The 17,300-nt window shown below is 34.5% G+C and overlaps 3 protein-coding genes across 3 annotated transcripts; 1 reads left to right on the top strand and 2 right to left on the bottom strand.

Moving 5' to 3' along the window:
* Positions 1–2,779, top strand: LOC131652623 (DNA-directed RNA polymerases II and IV subunit 5A). The gene is made up of 3 exons (XM_058922533.1): positions 1–529; positions 622–735; positions 2,421–2,779. The coding sequence occupies exons 1-3, from the start codon at positions 149–151 to the stop codon at positions 2,544–2,546; spliced, it is 621 nt and encodes a 206-aa protein (XP_058778516.1). The 5' UTR covers positions 1–148; the 3' UTR covers positions 2,547–2,779.
* Positions 2,780–10,724: 7,945 nt separating this feature from the next.
* LOC131650412 (disease resistance protein RUN1-like) lies at positions 10,725–13,421 on the bottom strand. The gene is made up of 5 exons (XM_058920124.1): positions 13,110–13,421; positions 12,874–12,966; positions 12,681–12,830; positions 11,708–12,598; positions 10,725–11,399 (listed from the first exon to the last, which is right to left on the bottom strand). Exons 1-5 carry the CDS (start codon positions 13,419–13,421, stop codon positions 10,725–10,727), a joined length of 2,121 nt encoding a protein of 706 aa, XP_058776107.1.
* A 1,302-nt stretch (positions 13,422–14,723) lies between these two features.
* Positions 14,724–17,300, bottom strand: LOC131652621 (cysteine-rich receptor-like protein kinase 10). The gene is made up of 6 exons (XM_058922531.1): positions 17,030–17,300; positions 16,781–16,902; positions 16,439–16,649; positions 16,110–16,347; positions 15,767–15,917; positions 14,724–15,658 (listed from the first exon to the last, which is right to left on the bottom strand). The coding sequence occupies exons 1-6, from the start codon at positions 17,043–17,045 to the stop codon at positions 15,329–15,331; spliced, it is 1,068 nt and encodes a 355-aa protein (XP_058778514.1). The 5' UTR covers positions 17,046–17,300; the 3' UTR covers positions 14,724–15,328.

The raw sequence follows: 17,300 nt of genomic DNA, 5'->3' as shown, positions 1-17,300 counted from the left end.
TTAAATTAGCATAATCTGATTTCCCTTCTATATCTGATATCTCTATCTACGAAACAACGGTCAAAACCAAAAGGTAAACCCTTGCCGCAACGCCGTACCTTCCGCCACCAACAAATTCATCGTTCGTGTTTATCAGAACACCGCGACAATGGTTCTCACAGAGGATGAGATAACAAGGCTCTATAGAATCCGCAAAACGGTGATGCAAATGCTCAAAGATCGGAATTACCTCGTCGGAGACTTCGAGCTCAACATGTCGAAACACGATTTCAAGAACAAATACGGCGAGAATATGAAGAGAGAAGATCTCGTTATCAACAAAGCCAAGAAAGATAAACAGTCCGATCAGATCTACGTCTTCTTCCCTGAAGAAGCTAAGGTCGGCGTCAAGACTATGAAGACTTACACCAATCGGATGAATTCGGAGAATGTTTATAGGGCAATACTTGTTTGTCAGACTAGTCTTACTCCATTTGCACGAACATGTGTCTCTGAAATGGCTTCGAAATTTCACTTGGAAGTTTTTCAGGTCAGTGTGAACAATTTATCCCTTTCGAAACCCTAATTTTTTTTTATAATGGTTGGGGTGACTAATTGTTGGTGTTGTGTGTGTGTTTGCAGGAGGCGGAATTGCTTGTAAACATTAAAGATCATGTGCTTGTGCCGGAACATCAGGTGCTCACTGATCCTGAGAAGAAAACCTTACTTGAGAGATATACTGTCAAGGAAACTCAGGTCAGTGTATTACTTTGTTTTTTTTGTTGGAAATTTTGTGTTGTTTTAGTAGGGGATTAATTGAATGAATGTGTGTGATGGCTTTGTAATATTGAAGAAAAACAGTACAAATGTAAACTATTAGGGTTTTGTTAGTGGCGTGCACAGAGAATTAGTAGTTCATATTGGATGCTATTCGTATTGATTCCTGGATAATTGTTTCCTTTCTTTTAGTGTTTTTGTTGATTCGGGAAATCGTGTATTGAAGCAATTTTGCCTAATTCCCTCCCAGCTTGCTAGCTTAAGTTAATCTCCTTTCCTTTCTCCTTCAAGAGGGCCACTTGGCACACAGTTTGACATCCTCACTTTTCCTATTCAAATCACACATTTCCTTTTCCCGTACATTCATCCTTTTGGAGATCTTATTTGATGGTATTAAATAGTCTCACTTGGGTGAGTGTTTAGAGCTAAGCGTTGCAGAGTGTGAGTGGTGTACCCTGCCACCTCAAGCTTTGTTGCCAATTAGCTCATGGAAGGTAACTCCATGATTTGAACTTTGTAATAAAGGAATAGTTAAATTTTGATTTGGTTTAAATTTGTCCAGGCATCTGTAAAGATTTGAGAGGAAATTAGATGATATAGTGTGTAGATTTAGAAATTGTAGTGATTTTTGTAGTACAAGCTACAAGTGTTGAGGGATCTAAAATTGAATACAATGTATAATAATCCTAGAAAATGTAGTATTGTAGTGATTTGTATAAGGCTTTTGAAGATTTATCCTCAGGTTCGTGGATATTGACCTTCTTAAATGTCAGAATACTTCAAATATAACTACATCGTCTGGACCTCACTCTCACGGTCTATGATTTTTTGTATAAATTAGAACATATCAAGTCTGTTGCAATTAAAGCCACTAGTTGGAACTATTCCATTAGTTCAACACCAAAAAGAAGGTTAGAAAGACAGTTTGTATCACCGGGGCCAGCAGCACATACTTATTCTAGCCATTTGCCTCTAAACATAAACATTGGATAGCCGCAATTACAGCAAACTGCTATAAAGTATTGCCCTTTTGGGGCATTTTCTTTAATTGATTGGCTCATCTCTTTGTACAACTGTTACTGACTGGCTGCAACCACTCAATAAAAGAGATGCTAAGCTTATTTGACATAAAAATAATTCACAAAACTTCACACTTTATCCTATTAGGAATATAGCTCAAAATGCTCTGGAAGTTCTTAAACAAAATCAGAACCATACTAATCTGTGATAAAGGTATAGAGTACATATAATCTCACTGCTCATGTATGTGGTAGTTATAGGTATGTAGATGAGATTCCGATGAAGTGCTACCTGTCAGTATGGAAAGTCATATACTCTTCATTCTGAAGTTATATGATTTGATTATGGTTATATGCCTTTTTTATACTTAATGTGTATACCTGCACACACAGGCCTTTATCTTCTCCAATCTTCATCTCTCTTGTGTGGTTCCATGATTAATTACAACTTAGTTTATGATTTAGATTTGGATGTAATTAAGCATGTAGAAACAAACAACTTAGTGTTTACTCCTTCATTCTTTGTCTACTGGATGTAGTGTTCTTAATATACTATGCGGTGTTTACAATTATAACATCACACTACTAGTTTTTGCTGATACGGACACGGTTCATTATATCTAATATCTATTTTCTGCTTCTCAGCTACCTAGAATCCAGGTAACAGATCCTGTTGCAAGATATTATGGCCTGAAGCGGGGACAAGTTGTTAAGATTATCCGGCCAAGTGAGACTGCAGGAAGATATGTGACATACCGATTTGTTGTATAAGGGTTTCCTTGTCTGCTGATTTTTATGAGAAACACGACAATGATTATACAGCATTTTTTTGGTAATTGGTGACAATAACTACATTTTAGTAGTTTGTGTTTACCTACTTGTCCTAAGCCTAAGGAAATATGGCTAAAATACTTTTAACTTGTATTAAGAGTCTGAGACAGTTTTCTTTGCCAGCAAACTTGAATCAACAGTTCTTAAGCTAAATTCATGTTCATTTCTACTAAGATTAAACTTCTGGAACAAATTATTAAGATATAAGGATTCCTCTGTTTGTAAAGAGCCCTCCTCTGATAATTCCTTTGTACTATATTATTATGAAAAGCTAACATGAAGGAACTAGAGCAATTATTATTGAGACTTTATTGTATATCCATTAATATAATAAAAACCTTTCACTAAATTAAGTCTATTTGCCTATGGGGTTGTTCTTCCTACCCTTAGTGGTGAATAGCTTCTCTAATGAAACTCAAAAATGTTGTTGCCCTAAATATATCACATTCGTAAGTGAGTCATCCGTCCTTTTTTGTCAAAAAATAGTTTGAAAATGTATAGTTATATTTATAGAAGGATGAGTCTTGTTAGAAACTAGAGTAGGTAATGAGATCTTCATTTCTCTCTAACTGAATTCTCAATTCTCTTACAATAGAAAGTTAGTTACAGGTGGTACTTTGTTACTTATAGTGGTAGCAAGGTGACCTGCTACTGTAGGTAGTATTTCTCTAGATTGGCAAGTGTCAGTTACAGTACATAAGAAGTGTCAGTTACTGAGGAATGCATTGTTCACATCAAGCTGTTGAATGGACCACCTGTATGTTAGGGTAATCGAAAGAGTGATCCTGATAGTGATTGGCATGACAATTGGAGATACTTTTTCATTAAAATCAAAACCTTCCCCTTGATGGAATCCCTTGGCCACAAGTCTGGCCTTGTATTTGTTAACTGTGCCATATGGATTTTATTTTTCTCGAAAAATCCAATTGCTTCCAATAGCCTGTATGTGAGTGGGAAGAGGCAGAAGTCTCCAAGTCTTATTTAGATATAGGGGCATCATATTCAGCTTGCATTTCTGCTTGCCACTTGGAGTCAGAGAGAGCCTGTTTGGCATTCTTGGGCTCAGTGGCAGCTAGTAGTAACCTTGGTTCCAATCTTGGCTGAGTGAAGCCAATTTTGGCCCTAGTTTGCATGGAGTAATTATTGATAGGTTTGGCAGCAACAGGAACTGCTCTAGGGGCGATGGGAACAGAGATGGAATCACCTGAATCAGAAGAACCACTAGCCTCAGATAGAGGAACTGTGCCACTAACAGAAGGAGTGAATGCTGAGGCATGAGGAGTGTTGGACTCATGGGAACTGCTGTTAGCAGACAAGGAAGTACACTGAGAGTTGACATGATTAGAGGGAGTAGGGGAAACACTAACTAGTATAGATAAGTTTGTACTACTGGAAAACCCAGGAGAACTTGGGACTTCTGCAGAATGATGAGAAGAGCTGGCAGAAGGTGAGGTTGAGGATGTGCAGGAGAAAACTAGCAAGGGAGAAAGAGAGACTATAGATGAGGAATTATGAGTGATTGTGGCTTTAGAAGACTGAAAGAGTTCAGGGTATGGAAACCTTGACTCATTGAATAATATATAAAGTCTACCACAAGGAGACAAGCACCTATAACCTTTGTGAGAGGTTGAATAACCCAAAAAAAAAAACACTCATGAGATCTAAAGTTGAATTTGTGAGTAGAATAAGGCCTTAATAAAGGGAAGCAAACACTCCCAAGCACTCTAAGGAAGGAATAGTCAGGCATGGAGCCAAATAAAAGGGAATAAGGCACCTGAAAAACAGAAGCTGAAGGAAGTCTGTTAATGAGGTACATAGTAGTGGAGAAGGCAAAATCCCAAAAGGGAAGTGGCAAGGAAGCTTGGCTGAGCAGGGCTAGGCCTGTAACCATTATGTGCCTATGTTTTCTTTCTATAACACCATTTTGATGGTGTGTATGAGGACAAATGTTCCTATGCAAAATGCCTAACTCTGAGAGAAATTTGTTGAAGTGTTTAAACTCTTTACCCCAGTTAGATTGAAAAGATTTGATAGGGAGTCCATGTTGCAACTCAACCATGGTTTTAAACTGTTTGAAAGTATTCAAGGCCTCAGACTTATTCTTGAGGTGTCGTTGCAGTAAGAGCCTTTGTATGTTGGAGATGCTTGTGTTGTTAAGATTAGAGTGAGGAAAGCAAACAGGGTGTAAGCTGTATAGGAGATTTTGCAGATGTGTTTTGAAGTAGAAATCATTGTTTTGTTTTAGATAATCAAACAATTTTTTTCATTCTAAGGGATGATGATTCATATGATATTGTAATTGTTTTTAGCAAACGATAGGGATTTGATTTTGTTTTTGTTGAATGGCTATGTACAAGGGAATATAGTAATATAGAATGTTTTTGACATTTTTTTTTAGACTTTTTAAATAACCTTTAATTTATATAAAAGTTTTTTTTTTTTAAAATTATATATAAAGTATTTTTTTTAAGGATTGTGATGTATTGATTGTGTAAAATATTTTACACTGATGGTGCATTGCACTACCTTTAAGCTTTTATAAAAAGAATTTAATGGAAATATACCGACAGTATAAATTAGTTTTACATTGTCACTGAAATCATAACCGTTAATTTTTATAAAAACTTGATTTTTTAAATGACATAAAGTATTTTTTTTTTTAAGAATTATGATGAATTGACTGTGTAAAATATTTTACACGGATAATGCACTACCTTTAAACTCTTTTAGAAAATATTTTTTTGACATTTCTTTTAAGTGATCACAAATAATAAATAAAAATTTAATTAAGACCTATAGATATTATAAGATTAATCAATAGTTAGACTTTTAAAATTGTTGATTTTTAAAATTGTTGATTTTTATTTTAATCATATTCAAAGTATTGCAATGGGAGACAAGTTGGTAATAAGTCAACAAATAAGTCAATAAAGGAGACTAAGATCCTCTCTATTTTTTTTCTTCATTACTTAAAAATAAGTGACTCATCTATAGGTACTTTTAGGAGCAAGTAGTAAAATAAGAATGCAAAACATAATAAACAGTGGATGTATCCCAATTCTTGAAACTTTAGCTTTTATTTTATTTTTTAAAAGAAAAATTGCTCACTTTTTTTAAATGGTTTTTTGAGCTAGAATTTGCACACTGATTCACTATTTTGTTCCCATCTTTTACGTTAAATCTGTTCTAATCTACTAATTATATTAATTACTAATTTAGAACACTATATATCGTATAACAGTATTGATGTAGAATCTACTTTTCTTTTATGGTTTGGGTATAAAGTGTAAAAGATTTTAATTAGATTTTTTTTAATAGTTTCATTTGAAAAAAAAGTACAATTTATTGATTTTTTTAATCAATCATTGTATATGTTTGATTTTTTTGGGTTGGGTCACCTCGAGTGTAACGAATTCCAATCCGACTTTGTTTGAGTCTGTCTCGATTGATAACTTGTTCAATAAAATAAGGTCGGAATGAGATAACTGATAGACATATTGATCATGTTGGTTCAAGACTAAAACAAAAAGAGTTATAATTAATTTGAAACAATGCATAAGGGAAGGACATCAAGATGGATCTCCTTCAAGTCTAAGTCGGTTTCTCACCCCATAATAATAAACCATTATAATAGATTGATGGTCTCTCTCTTCGTCATGCTGAGTTTTACTGGGTCATAGCCCATGATAGCAAGGGGCTCACCCAGTCTAATATAGAGGAAACATATGTCTTAGTCGTACATGACCTCGGGACAATGGACATTTCCATAACCCAAACAAACTTGTCTTTTCAATTTTTGTAGTTGAAAGTGTAAGGGAAGAGAATAGCCCTCCCATAGATGTCACTCACATAGCCCCATCCACCTTTATTTACTTCTTTAGTCTTCTAACAGAAGAAGAAAATGCTCGTTGTAGGAGTAATATTGAGACCCTATTAGAGGATCTCGAAACATCTGACAAAGGCTCAACTGTTCAGATGCAACTTTCAAGATGTTTGATTGTCGGAGGTAGAAAGGAATACCAACCCCAAAGTCTTCGATTATCCAAGTATAAACTTGAAATTATTCTTCCTCCACCTCGAGGCTGCCACATAAAAATTTTCTCGCCCAACAAACACGACTCCAATGTCACATCAGCCTCTTTCTTAGTGTTGCACAACTCCATATCTATGTAGAAAGCTTATATTTGATCCTCTTTTTAAGATATATTGAGTTAATATTCATAGCTTATTCACAAAAGGAGGTCTAATTAGAAGTTGAGAGCCTCATGATGTATCTAGCAAGACCTGGGGAAGAAGACATTAAGTTAGTGTTGCTTTCACTAGGCTCCCTGAACTACCACCATATAAACTATTGTAACTACCGAAGAACTTCATTTCTACAAAGCTCAAGTCTACTCTCCACACACCCCATTTTGATCTTTTCAAGCACTGAGCCCATAGCTCACACCTCTCGACTTCATATTGGGGCTCTGTGACCCTCCAAGATGAGTCACACTCTCAAATAAACACAACGAAAGAATAAAGGAAAAACATTAAGGAAATATGTTATCACCTAATATTGTTAGCGTTTGTTGAAGATTTAAGAAAGAGAAATATAGAGATACTTGTTACAAGTTTTTGAGGTGAAGCAAATAGATAAGAGAAATGAGATAAGATCAAGCCTATTCATATGGTTTGTGTTCCGGCCTGGCTCAGTGGCTAAGTGTAACACCTAGAAAATCTAGATTAATTATTTATTTAATTAATTTAGCATGAATATATGAGTCATTGTGAAGTATTCGATATATATATATATATATATATATATATATATATATATATATATATATATATATATATATATATATATATATATATATATATATATATATATATATATATATATATATATATATATATATATATATATATGATGTTTTGGTGTTTTTATGTTGAGTCTTTATGATGGTTTGTGATGATCTGTGATGTTTAAGGGTATGATGACTTATGTGATGTTTTGATGATTCATGTGATGTTGTGGTGAGTTATGTGATGCTTAGGTGTATTGAGGGATTTTTGGAGTATTTTAGAATAATTAGAGTAATTAGTTGGGATTATTTTAATTGGTAAAATAGAATAATATTGGTGTTAGAGATGATAAGGGCAAGATAGTCAATTCAAGGGTCTAAATGAGGGCAAAAAGAGGAAAATATTAGGGGTCCAAGGGATAAGTTTGATAAAAAGGAATATTGGTGTTTTAACGATTTATTCTGTGAAATTGCATTTGGAGAAGAGGCTGAGAGAAGAACATACCTAGGTCACAGAGGTAGAGGAATTGTAAAACGCAAAGAAGAATTAGAATCAAGCTTTAAATCTAAGGTAAGGGGAGTTTATCTTGATTATTATAATTGGTTTAAGTGTTGGATAATTGTAGGATTGTTTTGGGGTTTTGGTATATGAGGATTAGATGATGATGATGTGATGAATATCGATGAATTGGAAGCGTTGAATTGTGACATAATAGTACTTATAATGCAGAATACATAGGGATGTTATTGGATGATGAAATCTGGTGTTTAAAGGATGTTTTAAGACCTATAATATGTTGGAATTGCAAGGATTGAGACTGGTTTTATGCAGGAAATCAGAACAGGAAAACCCTATTCGCATGGATTTGCCGGGTGAATCGACCCAGTCGTCGAGTGAATGGACTCATCCAGGACGCGCCGAGCGAATGAGTAGGCGAGTGGAGGCAGAGGCTACTGGCTTCAGTCGCCTGAACTAGAAAAATTTGTAAAATTCATAACTTGAGTTGTAGGACTTCAATTGACGTGTCATTCGAAGCGTTGCGAAGCTAGAGTAATAGTAAATAACTTAGTAAAATAAAATGAACCATAGGACTCCGATTTCTAGGAGTTATATTGTGATGGGATGATGATACTTAGTGATTATATACTAAAAAGCGTGGTTTCTATCGTGAATTGAGTTAACTGTGCTTTATTGTGAATTGATGTATGTTTTTATGGGGATCTTGATGATATGATATGATTATTATGAAGCTTGTGATGAGGTAAGATGAACATGATAAATGATGATGTGTTTTGACTAGCCGTTGTCGTATCGTTTTGTGTTGTTGCGCATCATGCATTCATAGCATTGGTTAGGACGAATAGTCCATTGATGTTTTATAGGATATTGATCCAGTGACGTATGAAGGACGATACGGTCCAGTGATGGCCTCAATCTCATAGTGTGGATTGAGTGCAATTTTGTAAAGTGCTCTGGTTCCAAGTGGGAATCGATCCTATTGGTGGGGATCTTTGGAGATAACGATGACTATGTCATCAGTGATGTTTTGGTACCACATGCATGATTCTAATGATGTTGCTTAAACTATTTTGAAGTATGATTTCATGGATGATAAAGTATGATGAAGTCTTATGAAGTATTTATTTTAATAAAGTTATTTTGAACTATGAATTTCACTGTGATATGTGAAGTACTATATGTTGATGGTAAAGAACTATCAGATTTTATTTGTTTTGCAACCCGTGTTATAGAGCATGACTGTTTATTATAAGACGTTATATGAAGATGTGACGCCCTTGTGGTTTTAATTGAATTTTATTTTCGTAAAATATATACGAAATATGTTTGGGTTAGAAGGGTGTTACACTAAGCATGGACCAATTCACTTCTGCATCCAGAACGACCCAATAGGCTTGCCCCAATCCACTTTTGCACTCAGAACGACCCAATAGCCTTGACCCAACCAGTTGAGGGCAAAAGAAGTACTTACAAATATTTTCTTAAATATCTGAGAAGTCTGACTTCTTGGTGTTACAAGAAGCAACCAGTTGTTGTGTTGTCAACTTGTGAAGCTGAATACATTGCAAGTGCTTTGTCCGCGTGTCAAGTTGTGTGGTTGCCGAATTTGTTGCAGGATATGAAGATCAAGGTGAAGAAGCCTGTGAAGTTGAAGCTTGACAACAAATCAGCTATAAGCCTTGCTAAGAACTCAGTGCTGCATGGGAGAAGCTAGCACATTTACACAAAATTTCATTTTCTGTGGAATCAAGTCCAGAATGGAGTGCAAGAAGTTGTGCATTGTAGATTTTCCGACGAAGGCTATCAAGACTGAACACTTCATCAATTTAAGGGATGAAATTGGTGTTGTTGATTTTAGTGAATTAAGGGATGATGTTGAAGTGTAATTGCACATTCAGTATCATTGGGTCTTGTGTTGGACTTTAATTAATTTGTCCCAATATGAATTTAGCATATATAAGATTTTTGCTTGTAATTGTTAACATGTAGAATCATATTCTTATAACCGTTTTGAATTGAGTAAAAATTAATTATAATTTTTCTCTCTGTTCTTCCATCTTCATCTTGTTTCACTGTGCTCGTTTTGAATTGAGTAAAAATTAATTATAATTTTTTTCTCTGTTCTTCCATCTTCATCTTGTTTCACTGTGCTCGAATAGTTATAATAATTTAAATATTAAAAATATATTAATAATAGCTAATGAAAATTGTCCTCTTGGATAATCTAAAGTATCTCTGTAAATGTTCTCTTGAGACCTCCCTTGATCTTGGTGAGACTCCAAGTCCAACTCACCTAAGCATTAGCACTCCACTTCTCTCCAAGCTCTCATACAAAACGTTGGCATTTTAGACTCGATGCTGGCTGTTGTTTTTGTTTATGTAGAATTGATTTACTTCAGTTCATATGGACTGACCTAGTTTAAGAAACGAAACAGACTAAAACTTCAATCCAAATCATGTTCAGAAACCATCTGGATAGGTTGTGCATCCCTTAGAAATAGAATAATCTGTCAATCTTTGGAAAAACACAGACCATACGCAGACTAGCAAATCTATGGGATTGAGGAGTGACTGAATTGAACAATAGTTAAATCATGAAACACATGTCAACTTATTAATTGAAGAGAAATTATTAGATAAACATGATTTACCGTAGCTTGATGTAAAATGATTGTAATTAATTATTACTCCCTTTGGTCCCATTTATAAGAAAAGATTCTCTTTTTAGATACATTGAATAAATAATGTATCTAGACAACATATTGTCCAGATACATTATTTATCCAATGTATCTAAAAAGGGAATCTTTTCTTATAAATGGAAGTGTAGTTGGCCTGTCAAAAGGCCTAGATTAAAGAGATTGATTTCTTTTCCCTTGGCTTCATCATTCTCAACTTCATCTTCAGAAGAAACTAACCAATTGTAAGGAAGCTTGATTTTACCCTCAAATCTGCTGCTTCTTTCATCTACATTCTCAATGGACAACAACGGAAGTTGTGTTCTCGGTGTCCTTTCTACGCCCTTCTTGGTTAGCACACGGAACCCCCACTTCTTCATAGTCAAACCACTGCCAGCTTTAAATGTGATTTTTGCTCCTGTTTTCACAAAATGGCAGTGTTCACGAGAGATATAGATTACCCAAATATAATTTGAGCTAGCCACCTTATTTCGTTCCAAACTAAGCGGCATATCAAAGCATTCTTCTGTGTGTTCACTTTCAAAAGAAAGAAAAAAAGGAATTGACGGTGGCAAATGAAAATGACGATGTAAGTCAGTTACTGCTTGGCGGATATCTACTTGAAATGCTACACAAAAGGAAAAGCCAGCCCAATCAACTTGCATATCAGAGTTATTTATCCTTATTACTGAACCTTCCTCAAACTGGTGGTTGAACCACTGTGGAATTGAAGGGTTTCCATGTGAATCAACATATTTACCATGCAAAGGAAGAACAATGTCAAAGCCACATCGAAAATGACGAGGTTCCTGGAATCAGAAGAAAAAACATGTAAGTATATCACCAGCTAAAGAGATACGTGCAAGGGAAGGTATTCATGTCGTACGAATGGGAGATTACTAAGGAAAACATTTGAAATATTTAAAATAATGTCGAACGAATGGGAGATTACTAAGGAAAACATTTGACATGGAAATGCAACAGTTTCTTATATATTGGATTAGGGTCTCTTGACCATAAAAGGGTATATTAATACAAGACATACACGCACGCACATGTATCCGAGCTAGAGAAGAAGTGACTGACACACAAAATAAAGAGATAGGATGGTAGGCACCTTTAATAGTCTTTTTAGCCATTTAAATGGAATGTCTAGATCCTCAAGAGCAAACCGCTTAGCTATCCTGGGACAGTCATAAACATATAATCCAGACCTATGATCACGCGATCCAGATGTTGTTGTAAAATACCTTTCCAGTGAATCTGATTGGCCACTCTTGGATGAGAGCTTTGGCAATCTTTTAAGTTTGTGACAATGTGACAAGTTTAAATATGCTAGATTGGAAAGCCTCTTGAATGTAGTAGGAAGTGTGCTAAACCTATTTCCCTGTAAATTTAGTCTTTCTAAACCCTTTAAGTCTCCAATAGAGTCAGGTACTACCAAAATGTTGCAAAAGCTTAAGTCCAGGAAAATCAATGATTCCAGAGGAGAAGGAGAATTGAGGGTGGTGCTTGGCAGGGGCAGAGTTGAAAATCTCCCACAGCCACGTAGATCCAGAGACGTAAGAGATGTCATATTATCAAAGATGTTAGGATTTGGAAACAACTCTGTGCAGTCTCTGAAACTTAAGAATCTAAGCTTTGTAAGAGCCCCAATAGATTTATGGATCTCAGATAAAATTTTACATCGATCCATATCAAGGTACTCAAGATTTGATGCTCCTGTGAAATCTGGAGTCTTTGCCAATTCTATGCAACCAGAGAGACGCAGAACTCTGAGAGACCATACTCTTGATACACTGCCGAAATCAAGGCTGGTGAGACAGGTACAGTTCTGCAAACTCAAGAATACAAGTTCTGTAAGAAGTCCAACTGATGGATGCACTTGCAACAGGTTTATGCATCCTGTAAAATCTATCCGCTCCAGATTTTGGATCCCTTCAAAATTTGGAGTTACCATTAATTCTTTGGAGTTGCTCAGATCCATCCTTTTCAAACAAGGTAGACGCTGTGAAAGGAAAATTAGTTATCAACATGTTAACCTATTGTTTTTACATCTAAAAAAATAGTTGTTTATTTGGAGAAACTACCTGACTGTCTTCCCACAATACGACGAGGTTGCTGCCAGGCATATTCAATTCGACGAGGTTATGTAGCTGAATATTTGAAGGCAAAGAAGGGAAAGGATAACCATTCCACGGAAAGATAACATAGGGAATTAGAAAGAAATACAGGCTTCCCTGAAAAATTCTTTTGACACAATATGAGCAGTTTCAGGTGCACGAATTTTGATAGATCTTCACCCCTCAACTGATTGAATTCTAAGCCATCCTCCTTTTGATCTAGAACTATGGCTTTAGTTTCTATCGGTGCTTTCTGAAAAATTAACATTAAAATATAACAAAAGGGAATAAAATAGGAATTAATTTGAAATTGAATTAGTCTTTCAACATTATAATGTCTGAATTTTTGTATTTTTTAAGAATGCAAAAACCATAGAATCTATAAAGATATGTTACCATTTTTGTCATCGCCACGCGATGGAAATCCTGGTAAAGCCACAATCTACTCCAGAACTCTGGGTCGTACGGATGTTGTCCCCGAACAATTTGCTTCCCCAACTCTTGCAACATTCCATGCATATGAATTTCCTTGTTTCTAATTGTTATGAACGATTTTTCAACAATAAGTGGAATTCCAATATCAGGGTGCAATCCACAAGCATCTAGAACTCCCCTCACATAATCCACCTTCTCCCCTTTAAAGAAACAAGCAATATGCAGAAATATTTCTTTCTCTCTCGGCTCTAGTCTCTCAGTATGGAAAGACATACACTCTTCATTCTGAAATTATATGATTTGAGTATGGTTATATGCCTTTTTTATATGTGTATACCCGCACACACGGGCCTTTATCTTCTCTGATCTTCATCTTTCTTTCTTTTCTGGTTCCATGATAAAGTACAACTTAGTTTATGATTTAGATTTTGATGTAATGAAGCATGTAGAAACAAACAACTTAGTGTTTACTTCTTCATTCTTTGTCTACTGGATGTAGTGTTCTTAATATACTATCCTGTATTTACAGTTACAGCATCGCACTACTAATTTTTGCTTATACTGACATGATTCGTTATATCTAATATCTATTTTCTGCTTCTCAGCTACCTAGAATTCAGGTAACAGATCCTGTTGCAAGATATTATGGCCTGAAGCGCGGGCAAGTTGTTAAGATCATCCGGCCAAGTGAGACTGCAGGAAGATATGTTACATACCGATTTGTTGTATAAGGGTTTCCTTGTCTGCTGATTTTTATGAGAAACACGACAATGATCATACAGTTTTTTTTTTTTTGGTAATGGGTGACAATTACTACATTTTAGTAGTTTGTGTTTACCTACTTGTCGTAAGCCTAAGGAAATATGGCTAAAATACTTTTAACTTGTATTAAGAGTCTGAGACAGTTTCCTTTGGCAACAAACTTGAATTAACAGTTCTTAAGATAGATTCACGTTCATTTCTACTAAGATTAAACTTCTGGAACAATCTTGAATTTGCTTAGTTTCTATATGAACAAATTATTAAGATATAAAGATTCGTATTATTATGAAAAGCTAACACGCAGGAACTAGAGCAATTATTATCGAGACTTCGTTGTATATTCATTAATATAATAAAAACCTTTCATTAAATTAAGTCTATTTGCCTATGGGGTTGTTCTTCCCACCCTTGGTGGTGAATAGCTTCTCTAATGAAATTCAAAAATGTTGTTGTCATAATACAGCTTCCGTACCCACCCTAAATATATCACATTCGTAAGTGAGTCAACCATCTCATTTTGTCAAAAAATAGTTCGAAAATGTATAGTTATATTTATAGAAGGATGAGTCTATGTGTGCACTTTCGTAACAGCCTTGAATATATTTTGAATTTATGATAGTGTATTTATTTCTCAATTAAGGGAATAATGAAGGATCCTGGTGTAATAATCCTTTGACAATAAGATTGTTATGAATTTGACATTTTTTTTAAAGAAATCTTATATGATAGGCCATTTATACTAAGTATACTATCAATTAAATCATATAATGATATAATTCAATTAAAATGTCATATATTAGAATCGATCCAGAATCCATAATCAAATATTATTATTGACAAATTATAAATCATAATACAAATACTATCAAAATAGAAGTAAAAATGAACTACTTGAAATATTTGACCCCTTGTTCTTTCTCTGCCTTATGTACTGCAATGTCTTTCGTGCCTCAGAAAGAATTACATCTATAGTAGTCCTCACAAGAGTCACAAGAGTACTTTTGGAAACTGCAATCTCTCTCTCTCTCTCTCTCTCTCTCTCTCTCTCTCTCTCTCTCTCTCTCTCTCCAAATGACATACATGCAAAATCAAACAATGGAGGTATGAATCATTTCTCTTATAAATTCAACATTTCCTTCATTTCTAGTCAATGTGGGACTCAATCACTCATACTTGAATCCCAACACATGTCCGTACTAATTTATGAAAATTGAAAGTGTGATTCAGTTACGAATGGATAAGGTGTAGACTTTTGATATGTTTCGAAATGCTTTGTATTTTCATTGAGGGACAAGCAATTCCCTTTGCCTATAATACGTGCTGTAACTGATACAACTGACGCCTTCATTTCTTGAAGTAAATATCGTTTTGTTACCAAAATATACAAAATAATTTGAAGAGAAAAATCAACCTCATATTTATCTAGGGAAAAATTGACTCTTGGTCATGTCATTGATCGATGAAACCAAAGAATTACTATTAAATTGACCTGAACTAGACTCTCTTGTTATGTTTAACCTCGTTCTCCTATCCATGGAAAATGCTGGCTCTTGAGGAAACGGTAATTCAACTAAAAGATTACTGAGATATGAGACAACTTGTGCCATTGTTGGTCTATCAAGTGGACTTTCTTGAACACATAACAAACCAAGTTGAATGCACTTAATAACTTCACTACGAGAATATGAGTCTTTTAGAACGGGGTCCAACAATTCTAATGGTGTTTCACTCCTCCATTTTCTCCAAGCCTGCATGAAAATTGTCAAATTTAGGATTAGAAGTCATTTTCCACATGTTATTAGATATGTGGTTATGAGCACTAACAAAAGAAAATAATATCAAAATTTAATACTCACAATACTTAGGAGGTCATCAAAATCATCTAATTCAATGGGACGGACATTTTTCTTTCCGCTAACTATCTCAATAATTATAACCCCAAAACTAAACACATCTGACTTCTCAGAAAATTGTCCATGCATTGCATATTCAGGAGACATATAACCACTGGAAAAAAATATTGGTATTAGAATCTTGTTGAAATTTAAGATACAAAGTAGTATATTTTTGTGCATGGAATTCTAGATAACAAGCATTACTATTTTCTCAATTTTGTTGATGGTTATAGTAATGTAAAGTGAAATGTCACAAGATATGTAAGCTTCTATGATTAAAGAATGAAATTCAAGAAAAACTTACTATGTTCCCACAATTCTGTTAGTTCTTCCTGGTTCTTGATCGATTGTAACTATTCTTGCCAAACCGAAATCAGATATTTTTGGATTCATATTATTATCCAACAGTATATTGCTAGATTTGAGATCTCGATGTATGACTTTAAGTCTTGAATACTCATGTAAGTAAAGAATTCCCCGTGCAATTCCTCCTATAATTTTGTAACGCTCGAACCAATCTAACACCCTGTGTTTTTTGTGATCTACAAATTCATCATAAACCCTTTTGTTAAGAAACTTTGTAGTTTTAATGAGATTTAGGAAATGTAAAGCATAAGATTAGAGAATCCTTACCAAATAGAAAATAATCAAGACTCTTATTAGGCACATACTCATATATAAGCATTTTCTCTCGTTCTTCCAAACAGAATCCTAACAAAGTCACCAAATTTATGTGTTGAAGCTTGGCTATGAGTAATATTTCATTTTGAAACTCTATAGAACCTTGTCCTGAATTTATTGACAGTTTCTTTACTGCTATTTGTTGTCCATCAGAAAGAACACCCTGCAATATTAATAGAACTGTGTTATTTACATCTCTCGCTCATATTTCGACTGTGACTCTGTGAGAATATTTTATATAGAATTTCGAATTCGAAATAAAATCACTAATATTTTATAATCTTGTTAGTTTACCTTGTAGACAATACCAAATCCTCCTTTACCTATCTCGTTCTCCTTTGAGAATTTGTTGGTGGCAGCTTCAATTGTAGCAACCTTGAATTGTAATGACTCCAGTGTTTTTAGTTCATCTCCAACTGAAACAAATTAACAAATATTTAGAAGTAAACATGCAAAATAAAATTAAAAAACAGTAATATAAGCAGAAAATTAAGCAAAATGAAAATGGGTTAGCTGTATAATTGTTTTTTTTACTATACGTACAATTTTCCTTTAGCATTGTCCTACGTCTCTGCCTTGATTGTCTCCGTTTGCAATAACAGCCCACATATACAAGTAATACCAAAAGAAAGGCAATGAAAGTTATGATGACAATTGTTTTTGCTCCAACTCTATTTTTTCCTGCATAGTAATAATAGGGGAAAGTGATTAGTTTAGCTAATTCTGTCAATTGATTTAAACCAAAGAGAAACTGTTTTCATCAAGATAAGAACAGAAAAAAAAGTCAACGAACAAGAAGAACATCATGTGCTAA

This window comes from Vicia villosa, linkage group LG2 (genome assembly GCF_029867415.1).
Source record: "Vicia villosa cultivar HV-30 ecotype Madison, WI linkage group LG2, Vvil1.0, whole genome shotgun sequence".
Taxonomy (NCBI): domain Eukaryota; kingdom Viridiplantae; phylum Streptophyta; class Magnoliopsida; order Fabales; family Fabaceae; genus Vicia; species Vicia villosa.
This window is presented reverse-complemented; position numbering and strand designations above follow the sequence as displayed.

What these genes read in the sequence shown, in the direction of transcription:
- LOC131652623 (XM_058922533.1), top strand. Translation starts at nt 149, where the DNA reads ATGGTTCTCACAGAGGATGAGATAACAAGGCTCTATAGAATCCGCAAA. An exon ending in TTCACTTGGAAGTTTTTCAG is followed by an intron (nt 530 to 621) that starts GTCAGTGTGAAC and finishes GTGTGTTTGCAG; the next exon opens with GAGGCGGAATTGCTTGTAAA. An exon ending in ATACTGTCAAGGAAACTCAG is followed by an intron (nt 736 to 2,420) that starts GTCAGTGTATTA and finishes TCTGCTTCTCAG; the next exon opens with CTACCTAGAATCCAGGTAAC.
- LOC131650412 (XM_058920124.1), bottom strand. Translation starts at nt 13,421, where the DNA reads ATGTCTTTCCATACTGAGAGACTAGAGCCGAGAGAGAAAGAAATATTT. An exon ending in TATTGTGGGAAGACAGTCAG is followed by an intron (nt 12,599 to 12,680) that starts GTAGTTTCTCCA and finishes TTCCTTTCACAG; the next exon opens with CGTCTACCTTGTTTGAAAAG. An exon ending in GGCTAAAAAGACTATTAAAG is followed by an intron (nt 11,400 to 11,707) that starts GTGCCTACCATC and finishes TTCTGATTCCAG; the next exon opens with GAACCTCGTCATTTTCGATG.
- LOC131652621 (XM_058922531.1), bottom strand. An exon ending in GATTTGGTATTGTCTACAAG is followed by an intron (nt 16,650 to 16,780) that starts GTAAACTAACAA and finishes TTAATATTGCAG; the next exon opens with GGTGTTCTTTCTGATGGACA. An exon ending in TCTTGATTATTTTCTATTTG is followed by an intron (nt 16,348 to 16,438) that starts GTAAGGATTCTC and finishes ATGAATTTGTAG; the next exon opens with ATCACAAAAAACACAGGGTG.